General features: G+C 40.0%; 2 protein-coding genes across 6 annotated transcripts in view; one reads left to right on the top strand and one right to left on the bottom strand.

Moving 5' to 3' along the window:
- The window catches only part of LOC124612825 (kinesin-associated protein 3), a 224,990-nt gene extending 210,651 nt beyond the window's left edge, over positions 1-14,339 (bottom strand). The window contains exons 1-3 of one of the 5 annotated variants that reach the window (XM_047141249.1): positions 14,246-14,339; positions 5,708-5,825; positions 4,066-4,228 (exon numbers count right to left, since the gene is read on the bottom strand). In XM_047141249.1, the coding sequence (XP_046997205.1) occupies positions 4,066-4,228; positions 5,708-5,825; positions 14,246-14,277 (313 nt within the window). In that variant the 5' untranslated portion in view covers positions 14,278-14,339. Of the gene's footprint in view, positions 1-4,065; positions 4,229-5,707; positions 5,826-6,056; positions 6,244-14,069; positions 14,102-14,245 lie in introns of those variants that run through there. The other 4 variants (XM_047141251.1, XM_047141252.1, XM_047141248.1 and 1 more) reach the window with 4 other exon arrangements.
- Positions 14,340-14,574: 235 nt separating this feature from the next.
- The window catches only part of LOC124613250 (retinol dehydrogenase 11-like), a 53,741-nt gene continuing 43,438 nt past the window's right edge, over positions 14,575-24,877 (top strand). Inside the window, exons 1-2 of the mRNA XM_047141936.1 lie at positions 14,575-14,911; positions 14,998-15,233. Coding sequence (XP_046997892.1) covers positions 14,642-14,911; positions 14,998-15,233 — 506 coding nt within the window. The 5' untranslated portion in view covers positions 14,575-14,641. The remainder of the gene's footprint in view (positions 14,912-14,997; positions 15,234-24,877) is intronic.

Below are 24,877 nucleotides of genomic sequence, written 5' to 3'. Positions count from 1 at the left end.
AATATCAGCATTCTGGAATATTCTGTATTTTTACAAAAAGCTGCACATTCTGCCTGGGGAGTTAGTTCTGTTCTGGCTGCATATGTGTGTTCATAATAAACTTGCTTTCAGTGTTATGTGTAGTACTTCATTGATGAGCCTGCTTTTGGATTTGGACTTGCGTGCAGTTACAAAAAAAGCTTTGATAGTTACAATGTGTACAAAACACAATATTATGTGGTATCGTTTGTCTTCATAAGAGCTGAGATTACACCATCACACACATCACACACCTGCAGCTCACAATTTAACACAAGATACATCCATAAATGTAAGTTTCTCTGGTGGCAGGAACAGAAACGAAATACAATTTAATTGAAAGATTTATTGGAATATACACAGGAAGTTCTGAACTATTTTTCAACATATTCACCAGAGGAATTCTGACACTGTCATACACTGGGAGCAACTTTTGTATTCCTATGTCAGAGAAGTCTGTCACGTGGGACAGGAAACGTGTCTCTGTCAATCTGAAAACACTGACCCTGATCAGACAGAAATTTCTTGAGGTTCCAGAACAGATGGAAATCACTAGGAGCACAGTTCAGACTGTAGGTTGGTTCATCAAATGCCTGCCAGCTGAATGTTGGCAGTACCTCTGTTGTCCATCGAGCTACATATGGCTGAGCATCGCCAAGCAGTAAGACAATACCTGTACTAAGCATCCTGTGTTACTTGTTCTGAATGGTGCACCACTACACTGTATCATAGCAATGATCAGCATTCACTGTCTCTCCTCTGGTCAGGAATTCGATGAGGAGACTTATCTGTCTGTCCCACAACACAACACACAGTACTTTCTGTGCCGATATAGACTGACTGAACTTTATGTTACAGGGAGAGCTATTGTGACACCAATGCATTGTTTGCTGCTTGGTTTGTAGGGTTCTGTGTGCAGCCCACATCTCATCACTTATGATGATCAGTCCAGAAACTCTTCACTGTCATCACAGTACACCCGCAGAATTACCACCACGCGCTATGCTTTGTGTGCTGGAGTCAGTCACTTTGGCACCCACCTGGTGCACAATATCCAGGTGCTCCATGTTAATTTCATGCAACAAGGAGTGACACATCAGTGGGAACAGACTGCCGAGTTCTGTGATTGAGAAGTGACAATTCTCCATAATGCATTCCTGCACAAGCTTCAAAAGGTTGACTGTGGTGACGGATGGTCTCCGGCTGTGCATCTCATCGTGAATATTTTGGCAACCTGCTGTGTTGCACCAGCAACACACCATTTGCTTGCTCATGATGTTAGGTCCTCAGCCATGGCACAGCTAATTTCAATCATGCTGTGTTCTGTGCACTCAAAATCTTTCTCACCAACTGCACTTCACACAGTGGGAGTCAGAATATGAGCCTCCATTTTCTACTACTGCTACAAAACTACTGTGAGACATTGGGAAGTTCTGATATCGCGTGCACCATGTCACATCATTACTCTACCATATGAATACAGCCACTTCACACAACATACGGTTTGATAGCTGTGGAACATTTACTTTTTAGATGGGCTTCATGCACAACAACATTTTTAAGTATCAGAAAATTTTCAAAATGTACTTTGTATCATCATATAAGAAGATGCTGAAATTATGAGGAAAGACTGAATGAGGATTCTGTTGCCAAATTTTCTAAGAAGTATAAATGCAGTTTACAACTGACAATGTGGTACAAATTTTTCACAGCACTTGCAAACATTCAGAAATAAACAATATACCACAATACATTCAAGCCTTGACACACTTAACAACTACAGAAATCTGTAATTATTGATACATGTTCAATTACCCGAAAGTTCCTAAATGCCCTGTAACATATACCGTACAGTTAAAAGGAAGTCACGCTTGATCAAGGTCTGCGTCACTTTCCATTTTTAACCAGACAAAACGTCTGAGAAAGGAAAGAAATAATAATAATTGGTAGTTGGTTTGTAGATACATATAAATAAATATGCAGAATGCATGTTTTTTTTTACATAGCTCACATTGTGTCATCATCTACCATGTTGTGCTGAATATGAACTCTGTAATGTCAGTTTACCTACTCAAAATAGCAAAAATTGTACAGCACCACAAAGTAAATCTTATGCTTGGGATGGCAAGCACTCATAATTAAATCCAGTTTTTGATTCTCCCATTTGCTCTCACCTCTGCTCTCCTTTTCCTATTCAACAACTGTGTCCATAAGCAACATCTTTGGGGACCTGCATTTTAGTGTCTGTGTGTACATGTGTGAAAGTTTGTTCTTGTGCTAGAAAAACACAGATAATTTACTCAAAAGCAAGCACAAATTTTGAGCTGTTATGTCTGTCTGAGTACAATGCATCACATTTTTATGGTAAGGGTCAGCTGTCAGTCATTGCAACAAGTGCTGATTATTCACTAGTTGTCTAGGAATTTGGAACACTTTTCTATCCACGGGCACCCCTGTAGATAACAGTATAATGTGAAAATGGCTTCAGAGATTCACAAACTTCATCTGCCAGATCATTTAAGAGTATCATGAATGATACTGGTCTTATCATACTGCCTTGTGATACCTTTGAACTTAACAAGCAACTTTACTCTCTATTTAGCAAACAACCAGCCACACATTTACCTTAAGGTGACTGATGTCCCATTCTTTTAAACACTGTTGTTATGATGATTTCAGCTGTACGAGGGTTGACCAAAAAGTAATGCCTCCACCTTCGTAACTCTTCATCAGCTGGCAGCATTGGTATGCGGCAGGTACTGGCTTGTTCAATAGCCTCTTCTCTACAGCTCCAGTTGGCGGGAAGCCTTAGCATTGAACGGTTGTGTTGTTAAAGTGTAAAGTAAGGAACCCTGCACAGACAGTTGGTCAGTGCAATTTAAGCAATGTGTAGTAATTGAATTCTTGACAGCATACGGTGTCACCCCAAAGGAGATTCAATAGAGAATGAAAGCAGTTTATAGTGATTGTGTTGATGTGAGTATTGTGTGTCACTGGGTGAGTAAGTTTAAAGATGTTGAGGCGGGAACATGTGACCTGCATGACAAACAAAGAGTTGGACGTCCTGTGACAGCAACCACCAAGTTCCACAAGCAAAATGTTGACAGACTGATTCAGGAAGATCGTCATTTCACTCAGAGAGAAATTGCAAGCATAATCACCATTTTGCAAGAATGTGTGGGTCACATTATTGATTTGCTTGGCTATTGGAAGATCTGTGCAGGATGGGTACCCTGGATGCTGACTCCTGAGATGAAAGCACACAGACTTGAAATTTGCCAGGAACTCCTCTCGCATTATGAGAATGAAGGTGACGCCTTTCTCCATTCAATTGTGACAAGAGACAAAACGTAGATACACCATTACTACCCAGAGACAAAACGTCAGTCTATGGAATATTGACACAAAGACTTGCCCCAAAAAAATAAATTCAATACGCAGCCCTCAGCTGGAAAATTCATGGCCACAGTGTTCTTGGATGCAGATAGTGTTATCCATGTTGATTTCCTTGATTGTGGAACAACAATAAATTCAGAGTATTACATCACAATGCTGCAAACTCTGAAACGACGGCTAACAAGGGTCCGAAAGGAAAAGGAAAATGTTTTTCTGCAGCATGACAATGCCAAACCACAAACTTCACGTGCCACCACAGCAGAACTTCAGAGACTGAATCTCACCACGATACGACATCCTCCATACAGTCTAGATTTAACACCACCTGACTTCCAACTGTTCCTGATAGTGAAATACGATCTGCAGGGACATCATTATGCTTCTGATGAAGATGTTGAGAGAACTGTGAGACTGTGGTTGCGGAAAGAGAGTGTCGACTTCTTCTGTGACGGCTTCGGAAAACTTGTTAATCTTTGGCAGAAATGTATCCAATTGGCTGTTGATTACATGGAAAATAGAATATTGGTAATTAAAGATCACATTCTAAAGATTATTTCTGCATTTGATTTATTAAAATATTCCCATCCAAATCCAATTAGCGAAGGTGGAGGCATTACTTTTCATTCAACCCTTGTATCTGCTTGTTCTTACCATTTCCCACATCCTTCCTGTTTTGCAAATAATATATGAGCTGTGTCACTTCTTGGAGTTTACTTGGATGAATGAGGCTACATTTTGCTATTACTTCTTCTGCAAGGGCTGCACAGTTTGTGTCTTCATTTAAACTTTTCAGTCTTATGATTTTTTGGCATTCCTGGAAGAAAAAGTGGAATTGAGTGTCAGTAAAAGAAAATTTTTAAATATTCTGAGAAGTATATGAACTGTAAAATGGTGCATTAAATATAAATATTTATGCATCACTTCACCAAAAAATATGTCTGTGGATTCTGTCAATGATACGGATATTTATGAGTTACTTTTGTCAGTTTACTTTTATTGATGCTTCGACTGTATTTTGTCTTACATCTGATAAAGTGTATTATGGAGGGATACCAACAACCGAAAATGCAATGGTGTCTTTTTTTTTCTTTTTCTTAACAAATCAAGTAAAACTAGCAAGCAGACAGAAAGTTACTAATTTCCTCTTCTGCTGTAGATCTATTGGCACTGATTATAATCCTCATGCTGTTTCACACACAAGAGTTTTTCTGCTTGATGTATTTTAAATGGAAACTAATTTTATCATATGAAAAGCAACAATGGGTCAAAGATTTTATGCCAAGAAACTTTATCAACAATATCTACCCAGGCAGAAAAACCCCTCCTGTCTAAATTTCTTCAATTATTTATCCCTGTTTTCTGTATTATTTCTATTCTGGACAATTTTAGCCATAGGTTAAGTACAATGTCAGTTTCATAAATCCTCAGGTTGTGAGTTATACAATCAAATTACTCGCATAAGTCAACCTCACATTTTCATTCCTTCTCCAGTTTCCTTCTTCCAGTCAGCTTCTTAAAACTCATGTCCTCAGTCTGGTCCAATCACTTTAATTCATTTCACAGGCTTCATCCTACGTCTGTGTATCTTCAGTCACAATAGCGTCTCAGCTTACTCTCCACCCTGCCTCCCCTCATCCCAGCCCTTTATCATCATGTGCAATACTTTTACCCCTGGGTGAGCTCCCACAGGTTAATATACCTATCCCATTTCTCTCCCGTCCCTCTTCTTACTATTGGCTCTACTTACAGTAACCACTCCCTTTCTTATGCCACTTACCCCAGGACAGTGCAGCTGTGTGTGCATATAGCTCTCTGTAGGCTCTGGTCTGAAGAAGATTGAAGGTTAAAAACGGAGATACTAAGTTCTTTTTCATGACCCTATTTGTCACACCCAAGTATGTGGTGAGTCAATAACCACTCATGCTACTGTCTGTTTCCCTTTCTTAATTTACCAGTATTATATTCATTTCTCTTATCTCTTTCTTTATCCCCAATGAATCCAAACCTCAAGTGTTTTTAATTCTTGAGCAGGAAAACATTACAAGATCCATATACAGTAGGTTAAAGAATCCTTTCCATTATAGTAACTGTAGGTAAATTATTTGACTCTTTATCTTGACCCAAGCAGTTGCAACATAAAATTACAAAATAAATAAGTTATGGTTCCTGAGCAGAGTCCTAAATTTTTCCTGCAAATTTAAGTGGCAAAAAAGAACAAATCAGGTTTCAACTGAATTTTATCGCAATCAATTTACTAAGCTCATCACATAGACACAATGAAACCCATTCATACCTTTCTGTCACCTAGGAGTGGGTCACCAAGATCACCTAAAATAAAAGCTTCTAGTTCATATGTAACCACCAAAGCTTTCTCAGTTGGATGGACATCTATAGACCTTGATCGAATTTTCCTGAAAGAAAAATTTTAAATATGTGTATTATTATTTTCAACACATATTCCATTTATTTTCAATGCATCAATATTCATGGATGTAGGGTAAAAACATATTAATGATTGCATTAACTATACCAATGTTTAAAAAAAACTAATCCTTCAGGGTCAACAATAAGCATAAGTGAATAGCCATTTTCATAAGCTGTAAAATTAAAATAGGAAGGAACAATATTACAGCACTATTTACCTCATACAGAGCTATGAGGTACAGCAAATGAATGAAAGTCTGACTACTAGTGGATGATTACAACTCTTGAAGAATACATTACAGTACGTCCCCACATCCTGGGGGGAGATGTCTGAATGATCTGTCCTTCCTTTTTAACCTTTCCCAACTCACCCCACTTTCTCTCTCATGAAGGGACTAATAGTTCTGGGACTGGGAGGGAGGTGAACTGGGCATACAATAAGATGGGGGGATTTAAAGATATTTGCAAAGATAAATTCAAAGTTCCTATGCAGGGCACACACCAGTTGCTGTCATATACAAAGATGGTGAACAGCACAGCGCTTGACACTTTGTGATGTGGAACAGATGTAGTGAATTGTCTCTCATAAAAACATCTCTTAGTTTTCAAACAATGGAAAATCCAGGTTGCATTACTTGTCATATTGTATGTCAGATTTATGGGACAAACCAAATGTTTATTCTGAGAGTAAAACTGTAAATTTATACCAGACCAGACAGACATTAACACAGATTGGGAAAGCTTTGCACATCCCTTGATATGATGTAGCTGTCTTAATGGCATTTCCATTGAACCAATTCTGGAAGAAGGAAGAAAATTAACATTTAATGTCCAGCCAGCAACTAGGTCATTACAGAGGAGCACAACTCAGTCTGGGAATGAGAGAGGAGGAAATTGGGGACGCACTTTTTCAAAGGCGCCATTCCAGCTTTGCCTTGGGGAAACGATGGGAAATCTAAACCAAGATGGTCAGTTAGAGGTTTGGGCTGCCGTTTTTGTGTCTCACCACTGCACCACCTCACTGAGTTTCAATTCTGAAGCACCTATAAAAAGTTTCTAAAATCAACAAGTGAAAGTTTTTGGATTTAACTCTCTTTGTTCTGACCTTATTGACAGTTCACTATAGGTATCTGGAATTTTAATCTACATACGAAATTCATCGCCACTTTTGACTCCTTTCACACATCTTGTTATTCACTTGAGAAAGACTTTGTAGAGAATTTTCATCTCTGTCTACACTTATACCCTGGAAACCACGAATAGCAATTTTATTTGTACTATTGATTAAGATGTGCTGTGAGATGAACAATAATTTATAAGCCTCTGTACATGTTGTGATCTGTCTAACTATAACTCCTCAGTCTCTAACTGAATATGTACTTGACCCAAGAATATCAACAGATTTTGCCCTGAATTACGTTGTACATTTCATAAGATAGTAGGCAGCTTTCTTTATGTGTCAGCTCTTCCAACATATAAAGCATTTCTGAACCACTCCCTTCCAGTCAAATAAGTTATGGGAAATCACACCTATTTTATTTTTTTATTTTTCTTATCTCAATTACTTCATGTCTTTTCTTTTTCCTTCTACTTTCCTTATCTCAACTCAGATTACTTGCTTTTTAATTTTTTTTGTGTGATTATATATCTGATCTTTGTGAATGATAGGGGACTGTGCTTGTTCTGTATAGATGCAGGAGTAAATGGCAGCCACTGATGTTATTGCAAACAGCTGGAAGCTATGCTGACCACAGCCAACACGCTTTATGGTCCCTCAGTGATAATTTTCTGATGTATGTGGCAGACGTGTCTGGTGCCTTTGGCACCATCTGCGATTCCTGAATAATGAAACAAGTTTTATCCTCAGATATTACAACCATTTTGGAGACTTCCAACTTCTTGAGGAATCAACAAACAGACATCATACACAACTCAGCTCTCCCCTAAAGATTCTTAAGGCAGTTGATACTGGCATCAGTGTTCCATAACAAATTTGATATGATTCTATATTGTTAAATAGGGTAAACAATCCAATTTTATAAAATATCAGACTACTTATGTGGCCTCATTAAAGGAGGGACAAGAAACTTAAGATTAAAAAGTTGTGAAGGAAGAAAATGAGTGAAGTTCAGAATTATGCATCCAAAGACTAGAGTAGCACAGTAACAGAAATAAGAAAATGCTACACAGATAGGTCAAAAGCAAAATATTATATAGCAACAGCATAAAAGCAATAGAAAGAGAAATAGAAAATATAGTCCAGGATGCAGAAGGGATCCACAAAGGGACAAAAAACATACTCCAACACATTACTGAATGGCAAGGAGAGAAAGGAGGAGGAACAGGAAATGAAGGATTCATCAGAATCTGAAGTAGAACAATCAGCTATTACCTGAGTAGAGACTGAGAATGCCTTGAAGCAGATGGAAGGAAGCATATCAACCAGGCCAGATAAATTGACAGCAGACATGATCAAACCAGCAGTCATCTAAGGAATACAGTGGCAACAATGAAGGAAAATAAAGAACCAAATGACTGGGAGGAGGTGATTATAATATCTCTATTCAAGAAAGGAAGTAGGGGAATGTATTGTAATTATAGAAGAATCACACACTCTTAAAATATTGGGAAAGATTAAGGTCATTGTTATAAAATCGATTTGAAGAGGAACAACTTGAATTCAGAAGCACCAGAGGAACAACAGAGCTCATATTTTCACTAAGACAGTTAATGGAAAAGTACTGAGAACAGGGTAAATATCTCACAATCGTATTCCTGGATCTGGGAAAAGCATATGACAATATGCTAAGATGTACAATCTGGGAGTGTTTAGAATTATTAAAGGTTCCAAACTCCCTAACAAGAAAGGTGCAAATGCTATATGAAGGCTGCAAAAGTAGTGTACAAGTGGATAATGGCAGATCGGACTGGTTCAGGGCAGAGAGAGGAGTGCAATAGGGTAATGCAATTCCACCTTTACTTTTTATTGCACTTATCGAAATGATTATAAAGGAAACCAAGGTGATATGAAATAGTGATCTCAGTACTTTAGTCTTTGCTGATGATGCAGCTATTTGAGGAGAAACAGAACTAGAGGCACAAGGAAGATTAGACAAGTGGAGCTCAAAGTTTAATGAGTACCAGGTAACAGTAAATAAGGGCAAAAGTGTAGCAACGATTATGACCAGGACACCTACCCAGGGAAGCCTGATGCTAGATGGAGAGAAAATTGAATGTGTGGAAGCTTTCAGTTACTTTAGAAGTACAATATCAAGGAATGGAACTGCCACTCTAGAAGTACAGAATGGAGTAACAAAGTAATCTAAATTTTTCAAGTGAAACCTTTTGTGGACAAGGCAATTAATGTGAGAGCCAAACAGACCACATTTAAAACACACCTCCTGCTGATTATGACACAGCGCTTGGAGTGCTGTGTAATTAACAATGCAGATTCGAGCAAGCTACAAGCATGTGAAATGAAGTTTCTTCAATCACCCTTCCACAAGGCTAGAAGAGATGTAACATTAGGACTGAAGATAACAGAGGAGAGATGCAAGTAGATCTGTCAATGACTGAGAGTCTGAGTATTGCATGGCTCAAGTGGTATGGACATGCAAAGAGAATAAAGGAATAACCACCTGATTAAACAATACACGGGTAGAAATATGCAGGGGAAAAGATCAATATTACTACCCAGAAAAATGCAGTTGAATCACATTAAGGAAGAACTGAAGACTTGAGGAAAAAATTGGAAACAATAGCAAGACAGGAAGTACAACAAGACAGAGCAAAATTGAGACAAATTGTTCATAAACACCCTACCCTGGAGGCAAACCTCATGTTCAAGTGTGAGAACATTCTCAAAATGTTTGAATACCTCATATCTAAGGCAGTACATGGGTAGGAGCCCAGTATTTACCTAGTAAAATGTGGAACGGTGATGAAGTCCCATACTCTACTACTAGGCAAGGTCCTACTGGAGGTCATTTGCCATTACCTTCCTCCGACCGTAATGAGGATGAATGATGACGATGAAGACGAAACAACACCACCCACTCATCATGAGGCTGATGAAAATGCCTGACCCTGGCGAGAATCAAACCCGGGAACCGGTGCTTGGGAAGCGAGAACGCTACTGCATGACCACGAGCAGCAGACAAAATGTGGAAAATTGCCTAAGAAACTCATCCAGACTCGCCTGCTCACCAGCCCTTATCATTAATCTGTGAGGCAGATTCAACACAGGGTTGTCTCACCTCCCCCGGTTCCTGGAAGTATCATGTTAAATGTCCAGGCATCCGGGTGGGCCAAACAGAAGCAAATATACCTGAAATTAGATTTGGGCATCCATAAGAAAGTGTCACTGTACAATTACCATGCATGGTATATAGATACGATATGTTTGATGTTATCAGGGGCTTCATGTGACACATTACATGCAATGCTGATGAAAAAGAGAAGGTTACAATATTTACAGAAAGTTGTATTGAAATGCAGGCAGACCCACAGAGGCAGAGGGTTGCAGGGCCTGGCCATTGGCAGACAAACGAAATGCATTGCAGAAAAATATGCGAAAAAACTATTATTGTTTGATTACATTTTTAAATTAGCATCAATAATAAATATCTATGTGCATGTGGGGTCTTTAAGGTAAAATAACCATATGATCTTTGTTACCCAACATTACTATATATATAAAGTGAGGGAAAGCAAACACCCACCTATAACAGTCTGATGTGTAGAGCATACAAATACATATAATATATATAAATGACCTAGTAGATAGTGTCGGAAGTTCCATGCGGCTTTTCGCGGATGATGCTGTAGTATACAGAGAAGTTGCAGCATTAGAAAATTGTAGCGAAATGCAGGAAGATCTGCAGCGGATAGGCACTTGGTGCAGGGAGTGGCAACTGACCCCTAACATAGACAAATGTAATGTATTGCGAATATATAGAAAGAAGGATCCTTTATTGCATGATTATATGATAGCGGAACAAACACTGGTAGCAGTTACTTCTGTAAAATATCTGGGAGTATGCGTGCAGAACGATTTGAAGTGGAATGATCATATAAAATTAATTGTTGGTAAGGCGGGGTACCAGGTTGAGATTCATTGGGAGAGTCCTTCGAAAATGTAGTCCATCAAAAAAGGAGGTAGCTTACAAAACACTCGTACGACCTATACTTGAGTGTTGCTCATCAGTGTGGGATCCGTACCAGATCGGGTTGACGGAGGAGGTAGAGAAGATCCAAAGAAGAGCAGCGCGTTTCATCACAGGGTTATTTGGTAACCGTGATAGCGTTACGGAGATGTTTAGCAAACTCAAGTGGCAGACTCTGCAAGAGAGGCGCTCTGCATCGCGGTGTAGCTTGCTCGCCAGGTTTCGAGAGGGTTCGTTTCTGGATGAGGTATCGAATATATTGCTTCCCCCTACTTATACCTCCCGAGGAGATCACGAATGTAAAATTAGAGAGATTAGAGCGCGCACGGAGGCTTTCAGACAGTCGTTCTTCCCGCGAACCATACGCGACTGGAACAGGAAAGAGAGGTAATGACAGTGGCACGTAAAGTGCCCTCCGCCACACACCGTTGGGTGGCTTGCGGAGTATAAATGTGGATGTAGAATGGAAAACAGCATTCACACTAGCTTTCAAGCTCTTGTGCCTTTTATACTACAAGTACGCGCATCCCCCTACAGAGCCACTCACTGTGGCCATGGGGGGGGGGGGGGGGGGAGGGGGAGGGAGAGGGAGAGAGAGAGTTGGGGGGGGGGGGGGGGTGGCGTGCATACTGTCTGTTTTCTGCTGTGTGTTTTATGCTCCACACATCAGGCTGCTATAGGTTAGTGGCTGCCGTTGCCTTACTTTACGTAGTGTTCCATTCAGGAATTTCCATTATTGTTTGACATTAGTAAATGATTTTTTCAAATCAGGAAATTTTCCATTGGGGCAGGAGAAGGAGGACATGCAAGAATTGAGCCACTTCTAAGGTAATGTAGAAAATATTAAAAAAAAATATTTGCAGTTGTTATTCCACAAAATAATGGAATAAATTATGAAATATCACCTAATGAATTATCTCAATAAATAAAACCACCCTGCTGAAGTGTATAATTATTTCTGAAGTAATAGAACCACTAAATCAATCTTAATATGTTGACTGATGCATGCTTAGTGATGGATGTTTCTGCTAGGGCTGCCAGTGGCCGCAAGACAACCAATGTGTTAATACGGCTTGCAGAAGTTTTACTGAATGCAGTTAAGAACTTAGACTGTTAAATTTTTCAGAGGTAACATAAGAGGAGACTAAGAGACTTCAACAACAGTTACACTACCAAAAACTGTAAATGTTGTGAGAGATGTTTCACAAAGCCTACAAAAAATTATTCATAAAAATTATCTTTGAACGAAGTTTAAATACATTGTCAAAAGCAGAGACAATGTAGGTAAAATGCCAGTGGGACAATAGAGAGCAGCACATGGCTCATGGTATTATCAAAGAAAACATTATTGCATTGGTCCCAAGTTATTGAGGGATGTGCCCAGCTGGACTGAGAAAGGGGAAGGGAGGGGAGGGAACAGACAGATCTGCTCCCACACCCCCACTCCCTGGATATAAAATGAGCTCTACAAACCAGACTCATATCCCACCCTGCCACCATTCACCACTAAACTAAACAGTTGTACCATCACCTCCCACTGCTCAGATCCTGAACATGCTATCTGGAACAGATAAGTATGTCAGGATGGCCAGGTATAGATTTGAGACAATAATGAAAATAATTCATTCAAGACAAAACAGAGAAATCTGAGCTTGCACAGGAAGATTTTGGTATTTATTTCTTCCCTGTGCTATTTGAGACCATAACAGTAAAGAAATAGTCAAAGTGCTTTTATGAAATGTCTGCCAAATGTTTAAGTGTAAATTGCAGCTGAATCATGCAGACATAGATAGGAAAATAAGAGCCTATGTACATTTCACACCTTGCTCCTAAGAACTTAACTGGTCACATGGACAGTGATAACAGTAGGTTTTTCCACCACTCTGACAACTATTACATCAAGTCCTTATCAACTTCTCACTTATGTCGGGATTATGAAGACACAACTACGTTAATTACAGCACACACAGAGGTATTTAATCAATCATTCTTCCTGTACCCAACACATGAATGGAATGAGGGAAATCATAGATGGTACAGTGGAATGTACCCTCTGCTATACACTTCACAGTGGTTTGCAGAGTAAATATTTATATGCACAGCTACACACACACACACACACACACACACACACACACACACACACACATTGTGTATCTCTTACCATAAAAAAGAACCTCCGAAGTTGTGGATTGAGTCAAGTCATACATTCACAACAAAAGCCATCAATGCAGGATTCTTTATCTTTAAAGTATACTAGCAACAAATTACCACTAATGCTAATCTAATGTTGATTAAAATCAAGGAAATTATTTTATATACACTTAGGGATACTAGCAGGAAAAAAGTGGCTTTGGAAAAAGGAGCAACTGTTTCTCCTCTTTCTTCCATTCATCAGATGTTTTTATCATGTACTTCAAAAAACAAAATATTTAAATTGACACAGACCCCTACAAGATATCTCCATATTGGCAAAATGAAGATCCGTTTCACACAAACATGAGTTATGTGGATTCACATATGCAAGTTAAATATTCTGACAAGGTGTGGGGGCGGTGACTTAATTATGTATTGTCTTACTACGTTTTTTTAATATGTTGGAATTGTCAAGTTCCCGCCTGACGTCTGTTTGCAATTTCTGAGCCGAAATTTTGTAGCAGGTCAAAACTGCGTTCCGGACTGGCAGTCGAATCTGCGCCTTTTGCCTTTCGTGTGTAAGTGATCTAATGACTGACGACTCTGCGTTCGAGTTCTGGTCCAGCATATAGTTTTAATACCTAAGCTCCAGTCGGCGCACAAATAGGTGGAGTGGAAATTCACTTTGGATTTTCTGAGCTGCTTCGTTCGTTGCGAGTTGCCACCAACATAACCATTTTCTACGACGTTTTAGGAGCCGGGATGGCTGGGTTACAAAAACATAGCACTTTGATGTTTTAATACATTTACTACCTAACACAACTGCCGAGCACGCAAAGTTTTAAGGAACGAATTAGTTATGCTAATGTTTCATTCTCATTTTATGAAATATGAGGCTCGCGTAAATTTGTAGCATTTCCTTGTCAAAACCTTGTCATCCATGACGTTCTTGCTTGCAAAAACAGTACACACATTCTCAAACTAAATTTACGAATGTACAAAAAAAATGACATCAACTGGCCAAATGAGATTTCTCAAATCTCGTTCTCCGCATCATTACACAGTAAGAGCTGTTCAAAAAGACATTATGCAATTATATGTCGTACTTCTTTAAATATCTCGCATCCTCTGATTGCATTGTAAATTCACAACATACAATCGCTCCACATCTGTCAAACAACAGAGACAGAGATGCCAATGTTATTTACTTCATATTTGCTATTTTTTCAAACATTATCGTTGACGTTGTTTCAACATAACAAAGATATATATCTTTGGACATAACTAATAATTTTTATTGAATTGCTCACCTTTGTAAAATATAATCAGGAATTATATTACAACACTTTAATAAAATTAAGAACTGTCCATTTCTGAGACAATCAACTTTTTGTTATGGAACAACTTGCTTGTGAGTAGCTGCAAACTGCGAAGTACTTTGATGAGTGACAATCAGCTCTTCAGCTGTGCTGCTGTGCGAAGAATCGTGGTAGTGGGGTAAAATGCCGGTATCGTTGTATGTTATTTTGCCAGTAATTCTGGCACTAACTCTTATACGTGGCTATCGGGAGATTAAATGGGGACGATGTAAAAGTAAAAGTTCGCTACACGGGAGAGTTTTCATAATTACTGGTGCAAACTCAGGTATAGGAAAGGTTACTGCTCGCGAACTTGCCCGGAGGAAGGCAACTGTAATAATGGCATGTCGTAATATTAAAAATGCCAGGGAAGCAATCGAGGAAATAAGACGGTCCGTCACGACCGGAGAATTAGTGAGTATTTCTTAAAAACAAGAGTTCGGACGGAGAAACAACGGCGCCGCTGTTCGTAAACTTTCAAATGCTTTCTGCTATTCCAGATTCCACTGCAGCTCGACTTGTCATCTTTAGCGTCTGTGAGAAATTTCGCAAGTGTAATCATTAAAGATTTTCCGAAAATTCATGTGTTGATCAATAACGCAGGAGTATTTATACCAATTGAGGAAAACAGAACAACAGAAGATGGCTTTGAAATACACTTTGGTGTGAATCACCTCGGCCATTTCCTCCTGACGAATTTGCTGCTGAAGAAATTAATGGAAAGTGCACCCAGCAGGTCGATAAGTAACACATTTTAGCAGACTTTTCTAACTTTCAGATTTCTTTTTATTTATACAAAGCTCGACAAACAGGTCTGGAGAAAGCAACATTCGTATAGAAATGGCAATTTCCAGAATTCACTACAGTTAATACAAAATTGGCCATACCCTTAATGACGCGTTATGTAACTGGTATGAACCATTACCGTCTGATAACTTTGCAAGGGTCCAGAGTTCATACTGAAGTAACAGTCAACTTATTGCTGCGATTCCACTCGTCGGCATTGAACCGTGACGTACTCTGTTATGATGTGTGACGTCATTGAAGGGCGGCGTGTTTGAAGGGGATTGTTTGTAGATGGCATGCTGAAGTAAGCGGTGGCGCTCTAGTGGTGTTTTTATGATTTGTTTCGTAGTCACGGTGCAGTCGTATAGGGTTCAGCAGCTGTGGGCGTCGTGGTATTTGGATGTATCTTGTTGGTATATTTCATTTTACTGGTGGTGTTTTCCAGTGAGTCGTGTTGGAATTTGCGTGTACGGTGCGATTTTTGGAGGTTGTAGTTGGCTTGTTAGTGATTAATTCTCAATTTCTGTAGTTATTTGCTATCGATTTGTTTACGGTTTTTCATCTGTTAGTTCGTCATTTGCAGTCTGTTCATTTATTAAACTGAATTTTGTGTGTTTATCTTTCATTTGGAGGTATGGATCCGGGTAGGTTGTATGATACCGTCCTTCGGCTTCGACGCGTGACGGGCCGTGATAAGTTGTGGGACGTCATCGAGCTGTAGTGTGTTCGTTTTGGATTAAAATGTTGTTGTAGACAGCGCGATGTATGAGAAGTGGCCACGAGTTTGTGGCGTACGATATTGTCATTTAGTGTGCTACAGTCGTCATAATGTGGAGTGTACGAAATTACGTTGGTGGCACAATGGAATATATTGTGCAGGATATTGTCATATAGAACAGAATGTCGTAAAATTGAAACTGTGCTCGTAGGTGCCTGGGTAACCGCTGAGTAAGTGGATCAATGTTTTTAATCAAATCACGGAAGAAGGAAGGTAGGTGAAGAACTGTTTATTAGCATATCGAAAGTGCAACTCTCTCATTAATAAACATTGATCCATGTACCTTCTCCGATGATTTAATTAAAAACATCCACTTGGGACGTTTATCGAAAACTATTTCCTCATGGGCAGACACCGTTGGTTGGTTGTTTTGGGGAAGGAGACCAGACAGCGAGGTCATCGGTCTCATCGGATTAGGGAAGGACGGGGAAGGAAGTCGGCCGTGCCCTTTGAAAGGAACCATCCCGGCATTTGCCTGGAGCGATTTAGGGAAATCACAGAAAACCTAAATCAGGATGGCCGGACGCGGGATTGAACCGTTGTCCTCCCGAATGCGAGTCCAGTGTCTAATCACTGCGCCACCTCGCTCGGTGCAGACACCGTAAGTGCACTTTTACTGTAGGGCTGAGATATATATAGAATGAAATGGAGATTGGCATACCGGCTACTGTCGTTGTGGGTCATGTTAGATACGCTTGAATTAGGGGTTTTCGGCATGCTGATGACACGGGTTGAAGCAGTTGGGTGGAATTCCTGTCTCTACTAATCCCATGGATCCAAATGTGAAATTTAGTGGTAGGCCCTTAGAGGCTGACTTCGGGGAAGATATTGTTGGTGTCATGAAATTTCTCCAATTACGTGGTTTTCTCACTGATGGTGTTATTTGACGCTAGTGTCAAGTGCTGATGAAGTGGTCCAGAGATCGTCATCCTTGGGCCATGGACCACTATGTGTGTAGGTGTAGCTGAGATAATGTTTAGAGACAGATTAGGAGAGGTGCCTGGTTCAGGCATTGTAGGTTGGCTCTTGACTTGCTTTTGGTTCCATCTGTAGGGGACACGGGCTCAGCGAGCAATGGGACATAGTAGGCAATTGATTATATAATATGTATGACTATCGGAATGCCATCATAGTTGTTCACATCTAGCCTACCGAATCTTGCTATGAAACTAGATGACAGAATGATGATAGAGTATGAGAATTGGGACGCATGTGTTTTACTGTCTTCCTTTGCAGACTTTGCCTTGTCCATACTAAGGATTTGTACTTCATTTTATGAAAATGAAATACTGAGGAAGTAAGCAATTATCATGGGAATTGCTCTTCATTCCACATAAAATACTGAACTATATCTGTGTGTGACTGAATAAACATGTTTTCATTAATGGGGATTGGGGCAGAGTGAACAGTTTATTCTGGGTCACAATTAGCATATATGCAGGAAACAAAAATGGTTCACTAAGGAGAGTAAACTGCATTTGGCCCAACACTTGCTGAAGAAATGTAGAAAGGTGTGAACAGTGTAATCCAAGATGGCATGAATGTTGTGTCCCTAGGCAGTCTCTTGAAAGGCTAGTTATCTTGGCAACATGTTGTTAAAAAGATGCAATATTTGGAAATGTCAGAAAACACTGATAATGTTACAGATAGGATAGATATAACAGACATCAACAACACAAGCACTGCTCCATTTGTCTGGAACTAGTGTGCGTGAAATTAGAACCTGTTTAAATAGTCTGACTCTTACCACCAAAGGAAATTTGACCTCTTCCAAAAGCAACCACCCCTAAGACAAACAACTCAGTATGGAAGAAAAAGAGGAAGATTAAGAATTTTTACTGATACCCAGTAACTTTAGCCAGAGAGCAGGTGGTGAAGGCTCTGATATTCTTTAGATGAGTGACTAGGACGATAATTAGTTTTGATGATGAGGAATTTAATATGGAAGATGAGTCAGAAGACAACAGCTGTGTTGTTGTGGAAGTGGCAACCAAAGGAAAAGAAATAACATTTTGTAGTGCATATCAGTTCAGTTAATGAAAATGAAAGTGCTCTAATTGTTACTTCTCTGCAGATGTCATGAAAGTTTGACAGAATTTTTTCGCTTGTTCCCGATGCAGAATCGTGTAAGTAAAAGTTTAGAATAGAGCCAGGGGTGTACTTTTGTGTTTCATGCAGGAATGTTGTCAGACCTTGCCATGAGGTGTAATGGGAACAAATGAAGATGTGCCAGCCATTTGTGTTACACAACTAATGAGAGAGCAGCCGGCAGACAACATGTTTTGAAGTAAAACATTGAGAAATGTGGAACATTGCTGTAAATGAGGATTTTTAATTTAATTCCTCCTTGTTTGAGTTGCAGCTGTTTAAACTGTGCTAGTGTCTGAAACCACAGACAGCATTTCAACTCATGATATATTCAAAAAAAGCAGTTCTCGCCGTGAGCACATTGAGGAAGTGGATCAATGTTTTTTAATCAAGTTGTGGGAGAAGGTAGGTGGAGCATTTTTTTTTTTTTTTTTTTTTTTAATTAAATTATGGGAGAAGGTTGGGGGATCACCATTAATGAATATATTGGACATGTGACTATTAATAAAAAAACAATGATCACCCAGCTTCTCCCGTGATTGAATTAAGAAAAAGTGCTCCACTTACTCAAAGCAGTGACTTTTGCTGCGCCTCAACGTGATTTCATCCACACAAACTGTTGACTCTTTGAGTCACTTTACCATCACATTTGATATATTTTTGTGGGGATTATGGAAGTATCTGATTCCACCAGTCTGCTTTGACCCAGTATGGCAGAAATGGCTATTCTAAGCGTCTCCAGTATGCTGCCTATGCTGTCACTATATACACACGGCAACAAACACGAAACTATGTATAAATAAGACAATAACACCTCCCTCCAAAAATACAATCAAAGTAATAGGACAACTGTGGGAAATTGGGGTTTTAGGGAGGGACAAGCTAAATATAACAGTAAAAAAGCACACCATGATCCCAAAACACACAAAATGACGAACAAAAAAATAAAAAAATCTACGGAAATTTAGCACTTCCCTTGACCTATATGGGTCAACCGCAGCTCACGGTACCAGGACATCAACACCTACAGAAAAAACTATGAAACTTGGAACTGGTCATTTCCCTTGACCTATGTAGGTCAACCGTAACCATTGATACGAAAAAACCAATACCTACAACTACAAAAATCAAAACACCAACAACTCAAAAAACCAAAAGTCAAACATCCCTACGTAAGTTAAAACACATTTAATACACAATAAATACACAAAGCATTTCAACTCGATAAAAATAGACACAAAAAACAATTATTAGGTTACCTTCCATTCGAAAAGTGGGTGCACTCGGTGACTGTTATGTGACTTATAAATTATAGAGTGCAGCAATCGGTCTCCCTTTTTTAGATTTTATTACGCAAATCCAGATTTCGGCAAGTAGCTACCCATTTTCAGTGCAATGACGCCCGAACAACAGGGACTTACAAGTACTGAGAATAGAAAATAGTGCATTGAGAATGGTCATTTTCAAAACCTGGATTTGCATAATAAAATCTTAAAAAAAAGAAACACACAATTACTTACCACCAACAAATTTTGGCACAACAAAGTACGTCTAGGTCGGCCAGCCGCCCCCCCCCCCCTCCCCGTGCACGCACATGTGCACACCCGGTCGCGCGCACACACACACACACACACACACACACACACACACACACACACACACACACACACACACACACACACACACACACACACACACACAACGGTGCCGTGCAGATCTAAATCACTTATATTGGTACACTTCATAGCACTCGCTGCCATAATTTTGAAATATTTCTCTCAAAGCTCACTAATGTACTTAAAAACAGCAAACAAGACAATAGGTTCAATTTCAACTCTAGAAATAAATTAAATATATTACCTCTGTTCTCATCTTTCACTGGTTATGGCTAAGAGTCATCCCATTGGCTGCGTGAAACTGATTTTGCCAACTTATGAGCAGTAGAAAAGCATGGCCTTGACTGCCACTGGCCCTGGTCTAGAATTAAGCCAAGCATGTGAAATTAGCTTCACAGATATCATTTGTAGACTACCAAAGGCATCCATAGCTGGTGGTAGTAAAACAAATTGTAGCAACATTTATATTTCCTATTGACAAGGATACATACAATGTCCAGTGGTTTTATTAAGTACAGATTCTATGCATCGCATGATGTTTACTTAGAAAAATAAATGTTTGCACTCTCTCTGACTTGGTTCCCTCATCTTTGTCAGCTTAAGCAGAAGTGCTGGCAGCACCTCAATGCCCTCCATTGCCTGAGCAACACCAGTTGGGGTGCAGATCACTGTACGCTGCTGCAGCTCTACAGAGCCCTTGTCCAATCCCGAATTGACTATGGGAGTGTGGTTTATGGTTCAGCAGCACCTTCAGCATTACATTTACTCAACCCTGTGCACCACTGTGGGGTTCGATTAGCGACAGGAGCTTTTAGGACGAGTCCGCTGATCAGCGTACTGGTGGAGGCTGGTGTCTCTCCACTGCAGATCAGACGTCAACTGCTCACCAGTTATGAAGCACACATTCATAGTTCCCCTGACCATCCGAATTACTGTCTCCTTTTCCCACCCATGGCAGTCCATCTCCCATGGCCCAGATTGGGGCTAACGAGTGTGGTTCGCATGCGGTCCCTTCTTTCCAAACTGGAGTCCTTCCCTTTACCACCTCTACTTGTGGTCCGTTAACGTACGCTTCCATGGTGTACACCTTGGCCGCAGCTTTGTCTGGACCTTTTGCATGGCCCTAAGTACTCCGTTAACCCCGCCACTTTCTGCTGTCACTTCCTCTTGATTCTTGACGTGTTCCGGGGTTCTGAAGTGGTTTACACCGACGGCTCAATGGCTGATGGTCACGTGGGCTTCGCATATGTTCATGTAGGACATATTGAGCAGCATTCCTTGCCAGTTGGCTGCAGTGTTTTCACTGGAGAGCCGGCGGCCATATCTTGTGCTCACATCCGCTCATACCCAGGGGAGTCATTTTTCCTGTGTACTGACTCATTGAGCAGCCTACAAGCTATCAACCGGTGCTACCTCCAGTCTCTGGTAGCGTACATTCAAGAGTCCACCTATGCCCTGGAACAGTCCCGCTTTCCGTGGTGTTTGTGTGGACCCCAGGACACTTCGGAATCCCCAGCAATGAACTTGCCGACAGGCTGGCCAAACAGGTGACACGGAAACCGCTTCTGGAGATGGGCATCTCTGAAGCTGACCTGCGTTCTGTCTTACACCGCGGGGTTTTCCGGCTTTGGGAGATGGAATAGCATACCAGCACGCACAACAAATTGTGTGTCATTAAGGAGACAATGTGTGGAAGTCTTCCATGCAGGCCTCTCGCAGGGAATCGGTTGTCCTCTGCCGGCTCCACATTGGCCATACGTGGCTAACGCATGGTTACCTACTCCGTCACAAGGACCCACCTCAGTGTCGCTGTGGCTCCCAAATGACAGTCATCCACCTCTTGCTGGACTGCCCAGTTTTAGCCACTCTGCGGCAGACTTTTAACTTTCCCAGCACCCTGCCTTCGGTGTTGGGTGACAATGCCTCCACAGCAGCTTTAGTTTTACGTTTTATCCATGAGAGTGGGTTTTATACTTCTATGTAGGTTTTAGGGCCTGTCCTTTGTCCTTCTGTGTCCTTCACCCTAGTGCTTTTAGGGTGGAGGTTTTAATGTGTTGCGAGTGGCTGGCTTTCCCTTTTTATTTTGGTGGTTGGCCAGCCACTGTGACCTTTCATGTTTTACTCTCTTCTGTTTCTAGCGTCTCTCTGTTGTTTTCGTGTCCTCTTTTGTTCCTTTTAGTGTTCATTGCCTTCCCTTCATTCTTGTGGCTTTTCCTTTCTTTTTGTTTTATGTTATATGTTTCGTCCGTTTTATTCTCACACTTTTGGCATTGTTTTGTTAGGAACAAGGGACTTATGACCTCGTAGTTTGGTCCCTTCTCCCACCTTTAAGCCAACCAACCATTTCCTCTCTTGTTTCATGTGCAAATAGTGGGAAGGGGAGGGGGGGGGGGTGAGACTCTGTGAGCCTCAGTATGAGCCCTAATTCGCATCTTATCCTTGTGGCTCTTAGGCGAAATGTGTGTTGACAGCAGTAGAATGATTCTGCAGACAGCTTCAAATGCAAGTTCTCGAAATTATCTCAATAGTGTTCCTTAAAAAGAACATTGTATTCCCTACAGTCATTCCTATTTGAGTTTCCAAACCATCTCAATAACACTGGCATGTTGTTCAACCTGCAACAAATCTAGCAGCCTGCCCCTGAATCACTTCCTTTAATCTAACTTGCTACGGATACCAAACACTTAAGCAGTACTCTAGAGTAGGTCACACTAGCATCCTATATTTGGTTGCCTTTACAGATTAACCACACTTTCCCAAAATTCTTCCAGTACACCGAAGTAACCATTCGCCTTCTCTACCACATTCCTCACATGCTCATTTCAATTCATATCACTTTGCAGTGTTACATCCAGATATTTAAACAAAGTGTGTCAAGCAGAACATTAATAATGCAATAGCTGAATACTGTGCGTTTGATTTTCTACTCCTCTGCCTTAACTTACTTTTTGCTACAGTTAGAGCTAGCTACTGCTCATCGCTCCAATCCAAGTCATCTTGTATCCTCCTACAGTCAATCAACTTTGTCACCATCCCATACACCACAGTTTCGTAAGGGAACAACTGCAGATTGCTGGTCATCCTGTCTGCCAGATCAGTTGTGTGTATAGAAAATAATAGTGGTCCTATCACCCTTTCCTGGGTCACTCCTGACAGTGCCCTTGTCTCTGATGAACACTCACTGTCGAGAACAACGCACTGGGTTCTTCAAGCCACTCACATATCTGTGAACCTGTTCAGTAATATCTTTAACAGTCTGCAGTGGCACCATGTCAAATGTTTTCTAGAAATCTAGAATTACGGAATTTACCTACTGCCTTTCAGCAGTGATTGCTTAAATGCCTCTGTTCAATTCAATTCAATTTTTATCACATAACATGCCTTATACAATCAAAGATTGTGACATAGGTGACTTGTCAGTTTTTACACTATATATAACAATACTAAAAATACAATAAACTAATAATATACATGGTGTAACATCTTCAAAGAAGTATTTTAATTACAATTATAATGCATTGTTACCATTCATGAAATCTTCTACACTATAGTAACATTTATCTTTCAGATATTTTTCCAGGTCTCTTTTGGTGCCTTTTACATTTGGGGTCATCCATATCTTTCCATATTTTATTTGCAAATTTCATGCCCATATAGTATGGGGTTTTTTCATATGATTTTAAACGGTGGGTAGGTAACATGTAGCTCGTTCTATGTCTTGTATCATATTGATGCAAGAAGAAGTTGCCCTCAAAAAGTTGTGGGTTTCTTTTCATGAAAGTGAGAGTTTCATAGATGTATATGCTAGGAGTGCTCATTAGATCCAGTTTTACAAATAAAGGTTTGCAGTGTTGCTTTGGTTTTGCTCCCACCATTGCCCGGATGATTCTTTTTTGTAGTCTAAAAGCTCTAAGTAAATTTGTTTTTTCAGACCCCCAGAAAATTATACTATACCTAATGACTGAAACAAAATATGCATTATATACGGTTTTTCTTACAGCTAAATCAGTAATACTATACAAGATATTCATAATATATACAAGGCTATTCAGTCGACCCAGTATGTTGTCCACATGGCGACTCCATAACAGGTTTTTATTGACTAACACGCCAAGGAATTTGACACAGTCTGCAGTCTCTAATTTTTTGTCCATATACCTTATTTCACTTATAGACTGTGCAGATTGTTTTGTGGTAAAATGAACAATTTCTGTTTTTGTAAAGTTTGATGTCAAGTTATTGTTTTTGACCCATGCCTCCACTTCCCCAAGTGTTTGTTCAATATGACGAATTAGGTCTACCTCATTTTTACAACAGACTACAGCTGTTGAGTCTTCTGCATAGAGGATAGTATCAGACTGGACCTGACATGGCATATCATTAATATAATATAGAAAAAGCAGTGGCCCTAATATTGAGCCTTGTGGAACACCTAATTGAGTGTTTTTCCAGCCAGAGAGAAATTTCTTGCCGTTGATGTTAATAAGTACTCTTTGTTTTCTGTTTGCCAAGTATGATGACATCCAGCTAAGAGATTTGCCTTGAAAACCATAGCGTGCCAATTTTTGGAGAAGCAGGTCATGATTTAGTGTGTCAAAGGCTTTGGACAGGTCACAAAAGATGCCTGACACACACATTCTATCATCAAGACATCTGCTGACTTTTGTGACTAATTCATTTATTGCATGGATTGTGCTGCGGCCTTTTCTGAAACCGTATTGATTGCTTAAGATAATGCTGTTAGCTGAATTGTGATTTTCAATCTGATCACATGCAGCTCTTTCAAATATTTTTGAGAAAATTGGTAACAGTGAGATTGGCCTATAGTTGCCCAATTCATCTTGTTTGCCTTTTTTGTGTATGGGCCGAACTTCTGCATATTTTAATCGATCTGGGAAACATCCCTCATCAAATGATTGCATGCTGCAATTAATCTAATCTTGTCCTCGCAATCCCTACAGGAGTGATATATCAGGGGTTGTAGTACGTTCTTAGAATCATAATTTCAAGTCAGTTCTTGAAACTTTGTAAGTCTGCTTGCAGTAGTTTGTCTATCTTCAGAAGTCTCCATTATCATATTGTCCTCTGATAGTGTGTGCATGAGACTGGTGT

This window comes from Schistocerca americana, chromosome 4 (genome assembly GCF_021461395.2).
Source record: "Schistocerca americana isolate TAMUIC-IGC-003095 chromosome 4, iqSchAmer2.1, whole genome shotgun sequence".
NCBI lineage: Eukaryota > Metazoa > Arthropoda > Insecta > Orthoptera > Acrididae > Schistocerca > Schistocerca americana.
Note: the sequence above shows the minus strand (reverse complement) of the source record. Positions and strands in the feature narration are given on the sequence as shown.